Below are 13,693 nucleotides of genomic sequence, written 5' to 3' on the forward strand. Positions count from 1 at the left end.
ACACATTGACACTGTGCCCCTCAGACTCAAATGAATTCTCCACATGGACAGATTGTCCCTCACATATTCGCCATATTGATGGATTGTTCTTCTCACTGAAATGGATTCTGCACATGGACAGGTCGTTCCTCGCACACATTCAAATTTTCCATATTGACTGATTGTTGCTTAGATGCCAATATATTGTCCACATTGACACCCGGCCCTTCAGTCTCAGCTGTTTCCTCCCCATTGACATCTCATCTTTCACACCTCCCATCTATATGGACACCTTAATCCTCAGACTCAAATGAATTCTCTACGGGGATACCTTGCCCCTCACAATCTACGTTATCTCCATGTGGACACTTTGTCCTCACACTTTCATACATATTCTCCATACTGTCAGATTGTTTCTTAGATGCCAATGACTTTGCTCCTCACGCTCAACCGTTTCCTCCACACTGATATCTTGTCCCTCACATTTATCATCCACATGGACACCTTCATCTTGAGACTCAAATGAATTTTCCACATGGACACCTTGTCCTTCACACTCTGTGTATTCTCCACGTGGACACCTTGCTCCTCAAACTTAAATGATTTCTCCGCACTGACATCTTGTCCCTCATACTTCTTGTCCACACTGACACCTTGCCCTACAGACACTCTAAGATTCGATGCTTGCTGGATGGACTTGAGGCCTACTCCATATACCCTGCCAGTTTGATAGCCTTCCATATATGACATCTTGATTAAGGCCCTTGGCATGTGTGGTTTGGTTGTCCACATGTGCTCTGCTTGTCTTACACAACAAGATGATTTTCCTCCGCTAATTCCAGCTACGTCTCCCACTTACTACTGTACTGATGCTGAATGCCAGCTGCTGCCTAACTGTTTCTTGTTCTTTCCTAGGTCTGAGCAACATTATTGGGGTGATTGTGTACATCTCAGCCAGTGCTGGTGACCCTGGCACAAAGAAAGACGAGGACAAAAAATGGCACTACTCCTATGGCTGGTCATTCTACTTTGGTGGACTGTCCTTCATCCTGGCGGAGATGATTGGAGTGCTGGCAGTGAACATCTACATCGAGAAGAATAAGGAGGCTCGCTGCCGATCCCGAACTGACCTCCTCAAGAGCACTTCTGCCATCTTGCGCCTCCCCAGCTATCGCTTCCGGAATCGCTCACGCTCTAGCTCACGCTCCACAGACCCTTCGCATTCCCGAGATCCCTCGCCGGTCGGTGTGAAGAACTTCGGCCTGCCCGCTTCCCTCCTTGCCTCTTCTGGCCTGCAGAGCGCTCAGCTTTCCCAACTCCAGAACCAGCAGCAGTTGCCTCCAGTGCAGGGGCCCATCTCAGTATCTACCCTGCCGAACCCCCACACTGTTTCCTCTGTGGGTGGTGAAATTAACATGTATACTTTGTCCCGGGATGCCAAGCTGGCAGGTTTAGGGGGAGTTGGGGTCGGAGGGGTGTCGGCCGCTCCCCTATATGGCACGGTTGACCGGGCCACTTTCTTTCAGGTTCACAATTGCTTTCCAAAAGATCAGCAAGCTGCACAGCCACAGAGCGAAAGACCGACAGCCCCCATTGACACAGGAACCTTGCGTGCCAACACTGGCACTCTAGGGAGAGATGTAGGGGGTTTGGGGTTGGGTACCAGCACTATTGACAGACAGGCTAAGGAGAACTCCAACACTAATACCCTAAACCGGAAGACAACCCCAGTCTGAGGCGAGCGAGGGGGCCGCATCGGACTGGGAGTAGGCCACACTGGGCTAAAGTTGGTAGGGTTTGCGAAGGCCGATTCCAGTGGCTGTTGTGAATATTTGGGCTAAAATGCTGACTGTTTCCTCTCTCTTTCTCTTCCTTTTCGCTTCTCTCCTTCTCTGACGGCTCCCTCACCCGTTACCCTCACCCCGGTTCCTTCCATTTCGCACTTGGGAGGGGATTTCAGGGCGGAGCTTATCATTTATGTTGACTAAATAGAACTCCTAACAAGGAACTTCTTTGTAAATTCTCATTGCGACTAGTAACCCTCCCTTCATTGGGAGCAATAAGGAGAAGCTCCAGGTCGTATCTGAAGGACTGGGTCCCACATCCAAATCTGAATGTGCACTGTCCGCATTAGTTGCGAGTCGCTGCTGCAGGCCTCTTGGAAATCGAGAGAAGCTTGATGATGTTTAAGGGTGGACACCACAGAGCAGCATGCCTTAAATGCTAACCCTTGTGGGCTACTGAGAGAATCCTGTGGAGATATGATCGGGGCAAATTCTCCTTCCAGGCCACGGCACTGGAAAGTTTCATGGATTGTGATGCTCCAACGGAAAAGTCGCCGGACAGAAATACTATTAATAAGCTCTACCTGGCAGCATGAGACTTCAGTGTGAGTGTGCCGTATGATATGGGCGTCCTGCTTTGAAGTTGGGAAAGTACCACTGCAGACCTTCATGGAGCCCCCTTCAGCAAATCGTTGGGCTTTCCAAACAAGACAAGCTTTTCCACGGAAAGATGACAGTGTGGTCCACTGAGGTCTCTCCCATAATCTTCATCTGAATCTTTAACTGAGTGTCAAGAGAAGGGGATTGAGATCATCAGATGTGCTGTATATGAAAAATATTTAAAGAAGGTTGCTTTATGTTCTGCATAGATCTGGAAAAATCTAAAGAGAGACATGAAGTCCATGAGCCAGCTGGCAGCCAGTCTTCAAAAAAGAGATCAATAGCTTTTCTTCACAATGATTAAATGCTTCTACCAAGGTTTTCCTAAAAAAACTCCATTAGTTGTTAAGCAAACTGTGAAAATGGTCTCCAGAACTTCTACTGTGAATGGACCAACTTCTGGTAAACTGAGATCCTCTACTAATGGTTCAGTTGAGAGCAATAGACATGAAGGATTAAAGATTTGGGGTCTGTTGAGAGAAGATCCTCAGACATCAAGTATTTCCTGAACTAAGCAAACCTGCATGTCCTCCAGTCATCAATCATCCAAAGGGAACACTTTAGATCAAACAAACTCTATATAATTATATAACTAAATTCCTCGGGAAAATTGTGCCAGTCCTTAAGCAAACCAGGGAAAGGCTAGACCAAAGCCTCCCAGTGTTTAGTAGATGTGTTTAATTCATATGAAATGAAGATCAAGGTGTGCATAGATCTAAGCCTGAGGAAGGTAGACTTGAGATCTTTAAAGAGAAGGTCCTCAGTATTTACCCTTGAGTGATCCAGTGATTTATGCTATCAAATTTAAAAAAGATCTACAGCTTTCCCACACTTAGGCTAGAACATGGAAAAATAGTTTTTAAAAATCCTCAGACCAGCATAATTTCTTAACCCAGAGAAAGTTTAGCAGAAGATCTCCAAATGTTCTGTAGGTGGATCAAATTCAGATCAATGGAGATCTTCACCTCTAGAGATCTAAATTTCAGAAAGATAGACTTGGCATCAAATGAGAAAAGATCCTCGGACACCAAGCATTTTCCTTCTTAAAACAATCCTGTATGTTCTCAAATGGTTAGTCCACTAGCAGATGAAACTTCAGATCAACAGCTTTTCCAAACCAAGATAGACTGCTTTACACCAAGATTCCCTGGAAAACCTCATTAGTCCTTAAGTCTTTTTCTTCTTCTTCTTCTTCTTTTGGCTGCTCCAGTTAGGGGTTGCCACAGCGGATCATCTTTTTATTGTTGTCCGCATATTGATCTGGCAAAAGTTTACACCGGATGCCCTTTCTGACGTAACTCTCCCCATTTATCCGGGCTTGGGACCAGCATGAAGAAACACGCTGGATTGTGCATCCCCTGTGGCTGGGTTCTCATTACTCCTTAAGTGAACTTGGAAAAAGGGTTGGATCAAGGTACCTTAAAGTTCTCTAAATTTTTCAAATTGTTCAAACACTGAGATGTTCTGCTAATAATAAAATCAAAACGTGCAAAGATGGGATCTTGGGAATGGTAGACACGAGATCTACAAGAGAGATGAGATCTACAAGAGAGTTGATCCTCAGAAACCATAGACCCAAGATCTACAGAGAGATGACCCTCAGAAACCAAGCAATTACTATCATAAATAGACTTTTGTGCCCTCCCCGTGATCAACCATTAGAAGTTCTAGACTTCATATTTATTAGACTAGATCATACTTTGCCAAGATTCCATGGAAAAACTTTTACCACTTCTTACGTATACCTGGTGAAATGCATATCTTCTAAATGTCTGCGGATGGATCAAATTCTTCTAAATATAGTAAAATTTCAGTTCACATCTCTTAAGGTCAAATCCCAACAATGTTAAACCTGGAATCTACAGTGGGGAGATCTTCAAACACAAAGTAGTCACCCATTTTTTAAACAAGCCCTTGTGTCTTCCATTGGTCAGCGCTCAGAAGAATTAGAAGTGCAATCTACGGCTTTTCAAAACTAAGTTTAGGCCTTGGTGCCACCAAGATAATCAAATATAATTACATTTTGTCCCTACTTGAGCCCTGAGAAAGTCTGGTTGAGGTTCTCCAACTAGTTCATGAACTCATCAAGTTCAGGTTATTATAGGTCTCCTCATATTTTTTTAGTTCTGGGCTTTAGGCCACACCTAAAGCTGGGAAAGGTAGAATTTGGGCAATAAATAGTCACTTTCTGACAAAAGCCCTTATGTCTTCCAGTGGTCAGTCCTCAAAAGGATAAAACCTCTGATGTACAGCTTGTTTAACATGAAGTTCATCAAAGTTCCTCAGAAAAATCATGCTAGCCCTTAGATGACCTCCGAGAAGGACTAGATTCAGGTCTCTAACTGATAGATTTAAGGGTAATGGATGTCTCTGTGATTAATATAATCGAGGTTGGCAAATCCCCGGGTTTGTCAGTGATTGACACTCTCTGCAGCTACAACTGTCCCATGATAAGCCTAGGATTTGGTCAAACTTAAATTCTTCTAATAGTGAACTTCAAATGAGTTTCAAGCAGGATCTTAGACTCTTCTGTCAGATAGATCTGATTCAGGTTAATGTAGATCTCCATACATTAGGAAGTTTTGGCCAACAGAAAGCTAAACTTGAGAAAGATGAGCTTCGGAGCTCAATAGAGAAGATCATTGGACACAAAGTGTTCTCTCTTATAAACAAATTTGTGAGTTCTTCAGTGATCAATCCTCAGAAAAATGAGACTTCAGATCAGTAGGCTTTCCACAAAGGCTTGACCACATTCCAGCAGGATTTCTCTGAAAAGCAGCCTCATTCCTTAAGTGAAACGTGCAAGTAAAATCGAGGTCTCCAAATCTTCAATGGACAAATGAAATTCACCTTGATTGAGATCTCTGTAAGACAATTTGGGTGTGCAAAGATATATGCATAGGATCTACTGAGAAAGATCTCTGAGGATGAAACTCTCCCTCTTTTTTAAATTCTTTAGAAATGAAATAAGAAACACGAGATCATTGGATTTTCCATACTGACTAGAGAAACAGGAAGATTATGTCAGTCTTTCAGAGAAGCACTAGATCAAGTTCTCAAAATGTTCACTAGGTAGAATGAGTTCAATTTAGCGAGATGTTTCTGGACGATACTATCCTAGGCAGGCAAAGAGGCAACCATGAAAGAGGTGCTCTTGTGATCAACACACAGAGAAAATTTCCAAATTTATGGATTCCAAGTCAAGAGTCCAAAGACCTCCAATCAACAGTTTGGATTTCATAGCAGACCATATGTGAGGACAACAGATGTCACATACTCGGGACTGGCCCACAGCCTGAGGTGTTCTAACCATACAAAATGGTTTTAAGAGTTAAAAAGGGGGTAAAATTCCTCATCCCATAGCAGATCATCTTAACTGCTTGCCAGCAGACGATTGAGTGGACCCCCTAAATTTCAGACATAGTTATCTGAAACTCCTCACTGTGACAGGTAAACCTTTCTTCAATCCGACCCTAGAAGCAATGACATGACATTATCCAAAAATGTCGATTGGCTGACTTTATGACATAAATTCCTGGAAGTAGCTCATAGTCTTCGGCCAGTTCTCATCTATGTTCTTTTACCAGCACCCTCACTGAGTGGTGGATCCCACTCACCCCCACCATCAACTAGTCTTCATTTGGGATCAAGAATAGCTGCTTTGGTCAATCACGTTATTGATGAAGAGGCATTAGAGCAGAAGCAGAGGAGGCAACCCTCACTAAACTCTGGACCACGGGAACCAAGGGACCTGTCATCTGTGCTCTGAAGGCAGCTGGCCATAGAGCTGGTGCACAGGAAGACTTGGGCACATTTCACACAGGAGATCTTTTTGTTCTTTTCACATTTTTTTTTAAACATTCAAGCCTGGACTCCTTACCTCATTCTTGAGAAGTAGAGCTCCTTCCTCTCTGATACACCTCATCAGCTGAGGATCTGGCGGAATCATTCGTGGCCGTCTCGATATTGTCTTTTGTTTTTTTTCTTGGTCATTGCTTTTCTTTTTTTGATTCCTCGTAGATGTTATGGCGCACACACACACACACACACACTTGCACACCTTTAGGAATATTTTTTTGCATTTAGTGTATTAGAGAATGGTGTAGCTTTGAAACTTGATGGGGCAATTTGGAAAATTACGGATTTCCAGTTGGAAAGGTGAACTGAAACGTAAGACACACGGGAACACAGCGGCACACTGACTCTCATTTTCTCGTAATTATCGACAGGCATTCCACCATCTTTACCCAACCACTGCTGCTTTTCACTTAACATTTAATCCCTGATTTCCTTTTCATCGGCTACTTGTAGAACAAGCCCTAAAAGTTTTTCCAGCCCCTTTACCGGACCTACGTGTCTTCCCCTGTATGATTTCGACATTCTCAGGTTGGAGTCCCTGGCGACTGCAAGGGGGTGCTGTTGCCCAGCCCGTCTTCAATGGCCACTTCTTTGCAGGCCATGAAACTCCTCCGGTCTCATCTGCTCAGGGCAGCTTCCATTTGTAAAGCCCTCGGCAGCGTGGCTCACATCCACTACCGGCAGTTTGGAATAACTAGAAGGAAAAACCCGAAAGTGGCTCAAAGCCTTTCAGAGAGTTGGGAGGTCCTTCATTTTGGTCCTACAAGGTGCGGCGTCACAACCCCTGTGAGTTCCCGTTTATCTATCAGATTCTGAAATCTTTCACCTTCCCCCTCACATGAGACCCCCTACAGTTCACCTTTATTATTTGATTCCCAAGCTGGAAGCAAATGGTGTGAATCCCCGGGATTTGGGTTTGGCTTTCTTTTATGAGCAGACGTGGGCAGGCTCAGGCAGAAACGGGCACATGTACAGATGTGGATGGGCATGCCGCTCTTGGTGGCCAGTGCAATACGTGAGGGAGTTGAGGACCTTTCTTGTTTTTTTGGTTTGCTAAATGAGAAGAGAGCGGATAGTCAAAGTGCACCGAGGGGGAGACACCTTTACTTGATGAAACAAATGGAAAAAATATTTAATTATGTGAAATATAATTTATTGAGTACAAGTGAAACTGACTACAGAGATATTTAAAAAAGAATTAATAGTATATATATATATATATATTTATATATATATTATATATACTGTATATTTATATATGTGTGGGTATATACAGTATGTAAATGTACATACACACATATCTACAGAAAACGATAAATGTAATAAAACTGACAACAATCAGCTGTCCTGCATGACTTTATGACTTTTTATCAAATGCATTTTTTTTTGTTTCAGAAATAAATGTCTGTCTGAACAGGCCTGCTGCTGTCTGTTTACTGAGTGAACGTGTACTCAGAGGGGCCTTAACCAGCATCCCGCGGCCCCCATTTACTAATAGAGGCTTGTCAGCTTTGTCTGTCCATCCATTCCTAAGCCCCTCATCCCTCATCTCAGCTTTTCCACTTCTTGAACTGGCCATCCCATTGCAGGCTGGTGGGCGCTGATTGGCTCTTTCTATTCATCCGTTTCCTGAATCTGCAGCAATCATGACAGGAAGAAGGTGGCTCACCTGCTTCACCATGAAGTCATCAAATTATACGTTAATTTATTTTCTGGAGATTCATCTTCTTATTTCCAATAATCTATCCACACCAACTCCTCACCATGTCATGAATTAATCGGGCACCCAGTCCTCGAATTGCTTCCTGTTCTTGATCCACTGCTGCTGGATTGGCTCCATCTTCCCCTGACTCCATATCTGGTTAAGCAGGTCTAGTAAATGGACAGATGGACGCATGGATGAGGAGTTGAGGAGGGCACAGTTGGCTAATGGAGTCTCCTCACATACACAGACCGCTCACCCTGGTCACATACTTATGGAGCCACCATGTTCTCTTGGAACTCAAAGATGTAAATCGTGAATTAGAGTTACCCTGGCGTCAGAGTATCCTGTAGTGAATTATTATTACTTATCATCTGGCTGGTGCCTTTATCCAAGGTGATTTACAATCCAGGTAGCAAGTCCATGCAGGTGCCAAATGAGTCCCAAATCAGCCAAAATATGGGCCCTACAGTGCCCTCCATGATGATTGGGACAAAGACACATTTCTCCTTGATATCCCCCTCTGCTCAACAGTTTACAATTACAAATTAAACAATTCAGACATTGTGATTAAGGTGCACACTGCAGACTTTCATTTAAGGGGATTTGCTTACAGTATGTAGAAATGACAACACATTTAATACGCGGTCCTCCCATCTCAGGGCACATTATAGAGGGCACTGTATATGGGTGGTCCATATGGGACCCTTCAAATTGTGCACCCAAGGATCATAGGGGGCACATACTGTTTCTGACTGCCTGGTACAGTGAGCAAAAACCTGGACAGTTTGGGGGTCCTCAAGGAATGAGTTGGGAACCCCTGGTCTAGATAACATGCACTTAAGCCTCTTCTTCTTCATCTTTTCCAATGTGCCTGTTCAACCTTCTCCATATAGCTCAGTTCTGCTCCTCATCCCCAGTCAGACCCTTTTCCTTCAGATCTCCTCATCACAGGTCCATACCACTTCAGCTGACTTTCCTGTACTTTCTCAATCATTTCAAATAATGAAGGTTTTATTAACTTACATTTATTTATTTCGCAGGTGCGTTCCAACATGCTAGATACAATCAGTGTCATTTCTTTTCTTTTTCCAGTAGAAGCACAGGCAGGTGAAGTGACCTGCTCATGGTCACACAGTATTAGTAGCAGAATTTGAGTCTGCAGTCCAAGCCCTTCCCCATTATGCCTCCCTGCCTGCCTATGGGACTGATGGGATTGGTGTCCCATCCATGACTGGCATTTCTCTAAGTGGGGTTTGAATTCTTATGCCATTCTGGCCTTTACGGTTCAAAGGCTAACAAGTCTCCAAATGTAGTGCATAGAGCACCCTTCTACAGTGAATATGGTGCTTTATTTGATGGTCATTTTGAATGCTTGTCATTTATAGTGCTGTGATTTAGGCATAGTCCACTCTAACATGGATACATTTGAGAAATTCCAATTTGAAAATTTCCCATATGCACCACACTGCAACGCCAAAAATGTGTAAATGGTGCTTGCCTTCTGCATAAAAAACATAATCTGTTAGTGTGACTGTTCGCCAATCACTCAAAAACAGCAGAATCCATTTTCACGAAACTGCGCATGTGTGCTGCCGTTGGTCCAATCATAAATTACTGTATAGGCTACATGCCGTGCGGAGGAAAAGGGATATAATGGGAGGGGACTACAATTCCCATCAGGCAACAGGAATGCAATGGGGATGATGGGAGGATACCTTAATGCGCGCGGAAAGTTTTTGTGGCGGTCAAAGCTGGAACTTATGTAGGACAAGTGGTAAGTGCAGCGGTTTCTTTTTCTTCTAATTTGGCTAACAGTTTCATTGTTTCGCAGTGTTACAGAATTTGTCCAAGAGTGTGCTTTTTTTTTTGTCTCAGTCGTGGGTTGTGTTTAGCCATGTTGAATTTACAAAAGACGGTTTTTCACCACGTATTTACTTTGCGGAGTTGTGGATGCGCGGTTTATCAGCCGACTGCACCGTTTGTTTGTGGCAAAGCAATGGTCGAAATGCAGAAAGAACGAGGGAAATACATAATAAAACGGAATTGTTTAGTCTGGACAGAGGATGAACTGCAACTTAAGTTACAGGTCACAAACGTAAATAAGGGTGCAAAATATAGTCGTGCAAAATAAATGCGGCGAAGTACCCATCATTTAATGCAGAGGAGTTGAGGAAAGCGACTCCTGACGTTGAAGATGAGGTTTCGGGTGTGATTTAGCAGAAACCATTCTTCCTATTCTGTGTTTTGGCAGACCAACCAACGTAAATGGTGCCTTCCCGACACTTAAGCAGAAGGCATTTAGCAGAGCAAACTAAAGTCATTCGCGTTTTCGAGAGGCTCAAGTTTTCCTCCTCACATGCTGTTCCTCGAGAGCCGGCGTTTTCAAATTGAGGGCCCATTCTCATTTGAGCGTTTTCCAGCGTTCGTTTGGCGCTCTCCGGCTTTTTAATGGCGTTTTTTCCAACGTTTTCAAAGAAGCGTTTTGCAGGGGAAATGTTTGACGTCATTTTTCTTTTACCATTTCGTGTCTTGACATGTGACTGTTTCCAGTGTAACTTTTAGTGCTTTTAATCCTGGCGATTACAGTAAAGAAGAGGAGTTGTCGCCTTCTTCATGAGCGAAGATAGTTTTACATTAAATGGCGTCTAAAGGATACTTATGGGCTGTTTGTGATGAACTCCGGTAGCATCCCTCAAATTCCAGGATTACACACGGACAATCGATAAGCATGTAAGTGTAGGGATACGTAATGGAGTCTTTATGATATTTACGGAAGCGTATTTCCCACCACTCAAAACATAGAATTGCGTTATTTCACGGTGAGACATCCCTGGCACTTTGTTGGGCTCAATTGCACAGACAAGCAGAAAAATGTACTGCATGTAATCCATTTACAGAAACCTATAAATAATAATTATTCTTTACATTTATATAGCGCTTTTCTCCCCACGCAAAGCGCTGTAAAATGTTTAGTTTGTATTGTTATTTTGATGGAGATACTTTGAAATGGTGCGATAAGGTGGTGCAGCCGCCAACATTCATACAAGTGACTAAAAAATAAAGGGGACATATTAGCAAATAAACACAGAATATAAATAAATAAATATATCTATTGTGTGTGTGTATATATACACACATACATACACTGTATAATTATATATATATATATATATATATATAATTATACAGTGTATGTATGTGTGTATATATGTGTATATACAGTATGTGTTGCATAGCTTACTGTCAAATAATGCACAGAGTACGCGACACGTGTTTCGTCCTAATTCTGGGCTCATCAGGCGTACACACTTACTGCACCCCTTCTCGGGGATCGAACCTCGGACGTCAGCGGCGAAGCCTCTTTACGTTGCGCCACGGCGTGTGGCTCGTTTATTTGACAGCATGTGGATCGGGGTAATTACATTCATGGCATTCGTAGTCTGAATCGCAATCTGATTGTATGCGTTACCTGGTAGGTAACCACCCATACAATCAGATTGTGATTCAGACTACGAATGCCATGAATATATGTATGTGTATATACCCTGTATGAATATGTATAAAATATACGGGTGGTTCGTCATGTGTTGGGTGCGGCAACACGATGTCATTGGCGCATGCTGCCAATCTATATACGTAAAAATATGTAAATAAATATAAATTAAAAATAATTATAAATCATAGAATTTGTTAAACGTTTCCAAGTTGCTAACATTGTTTAATACATTGTGCTGACACAATAATAGTAGTAATAGTAATTACTTAAACTTTAGGTAAGTAATTTGGATTCAATTTCATTAATTTACTAATAATTAAAGAACAAATTAGATTGTGGTAACTTGATGAATTTGGTTTGGTGAAATGATTTCTGTTAAACTTCATTTGTAGTTTCCAACTACTTAACATGACTGCCCAAGTTCATGGCATGTTAGTTGCCCGCTGAACAACACATAACCTGTTTGCATGTGAGTCAGTAACCTGATTATTCAAATACATCTGATTTCCAAATTGCCATGCAAACTCTTATTTTGAATAGAAAAATTGAGTTATTGCTTCTGAAAAGCCTGATTATTCATGGGGGAAAAAAGTCTACCTCTGATAATTTGATTATGTGTCCTTGTAAAGCTTTAAGCAGGTTATTGTGAAGGATTTTGTAGTTTGTCTATCATTCTCTGTTCCCCTGTGCTTGTATTTTCTTTGCACATGCTTTCAGCAGATACAGGTAAGAAACATCCACAAACCACATTTCCAGAACTAATATTCAGGATATCACTATTTCTTTTCCTGGTTGAAGTACTCTCTCTATTTCAAAAATTGCTACATTTGTGTTGATGAGCTGAACATACAGTGCTAAACTCAGCAGTACTCTCTCGAGAGCACTAGGCTAACACATTAAAAGTAACGTGCGTCATATAGTCTGACTACTTTTTAAAGTAAAAAGTAATCTAATTCAATACTTATTTTACAGAAGTAAAAACACCTCCGTTGTTATTCCAGTAACACAGGTTGTAAGGCAAGTAGCACATACTGTATACCAGGTCGGTCCTTTAAAGGGCTCAATTGCACAGCCAACCAGAAAAGTTTGTTGTGTGTCTTCTGGTAGCAGAAACCTCTAAGTAAAGCATGGTGGCTGCTGATGCTGTTTAACTTTTTGTTTGGTGGCTCACCTTTTGGATGTTGCAGTGTTTTGCCAAAGGAGATCTCCAGAAGATTACTTGTGCATGTAAACACAGATTATTGAGAAATCCTTATTTCAGCCTTAGTTGGGTTATACCCGTTAATCTGATTCTATGTGTACATGTAAACACACTGACTGTCCGTAGAGCAGAAACACTTGAAGTGAGTGTCCTTTTATATACAAACCCATTCTTAGTTTCTAAATGTATACAGGCTTTGGTTTGTGATATACCAGGCAATGTTTTCGTGTTTATGACACAGTTTAACTTGAAAATGATGAGAAATTTAACATTTAGGTGCTACCACTCTGCCTATATGTTAAAACATCTGTACCAAACCTCAACTTGATTAAAACTAAATGTGTACTTCTAACTTTTGTTTAGTTCTTGTCCCTTGACTGCAGGCTACATGTGTACTTGTGTAATGTGCATGCTCTTTAATTTAATATTGTTTTATCAGTATGCTGCTGCTGTTGGAGTATGTGAATTTCCCCTTGGGATTAATAAAGTATCTCTCTATCTCTCTCTCACCTCTCCCTCAATAGCTGACACTTGACAACCAAATCACACACATGCACAGTGGCAGCTGCCTTATTTTTTTTTTTTATTTTCTCATATACGAAGTATAGGGAAAGTATTGTAATCATCCAAAAATTCGATGTTGAGATTTTGCTGGATCTCAAAGTTTTATACTTCCCTGAGTCTGAAAATACCATTTTTGGAATTGTGTGTGTGTGTGTATAAACACAATAACTTGAGTACGCTTTCATTTAGGTCAACCAAATTTTGCATATAAGTATTAGGTACAAAACGTAGATTTCTATCAACTGTTGGGCTATTTACAGTAACTGGAAGTGGTACTTTACCTTTTATTCATGCAGCTGCAGAGTCCAATTTATTCAACTTTAATAATTGAACAATTATTATAAAAGTGATTTGATTTGTTGTTGATGGTTCTTTAGTGTACATAATATAAAAATCATTGTCTTGCTGTTTACTCCTCAAATATCCATCCCCATATCTGAGTATAC

At 41.7% G+C, this 13,693-nt stretch overlaps 1 protein-coding gene across 4 annotated transcripts in view; it reads left to right on the plus strand.

Annotated features, from left to right (window-relative positions):
• cacng8b (calcium channel, voltage-dependent, gamma subunit 8b) overlaps positions 1–7,699 on the plus strand; it is a 41,821-nt gene extending 34,122 nt beyond the window's left edge. For all 4 annotated transcript variants that reach the window (XM_028821894.2, XM_028821895.2, XM_028821896.2 and 1 more), the window contains 2 exons: positions 895–3,594; positions 3,650–7,699. In XM_028821894.2, coding sequence (XP_028677727.1) covers positions 895–1,715 — 821 coding nt within the window. In that variant the 3' untranslated portion in view covers positions 1,716–3,594; positions 3,650–7,699. The remainder of the gene's footprint in view (positions 1–894; positions 3,595–3,649) is intronic.
• The last annotated feature ends 5,994 nt before the right edge of the window (positions 7,700–13,693 follow it).

This window comes from Erpetoichthys calabaricus, chromosome 16 (assembly GCF_900747795.2).
Source record: "Erpetoichthys calabaricus chromosome 16, fErpCal1.3, whole genome shotgun sequence".
Classification (NCBI taxonomy): domain Eukaryota; kingdom Metazoa; phylum Chordata; class Cladistia; order Polypteriformes; family Polypteridae; genus Erpetoichthys; species Erpetoichthys calabaricus.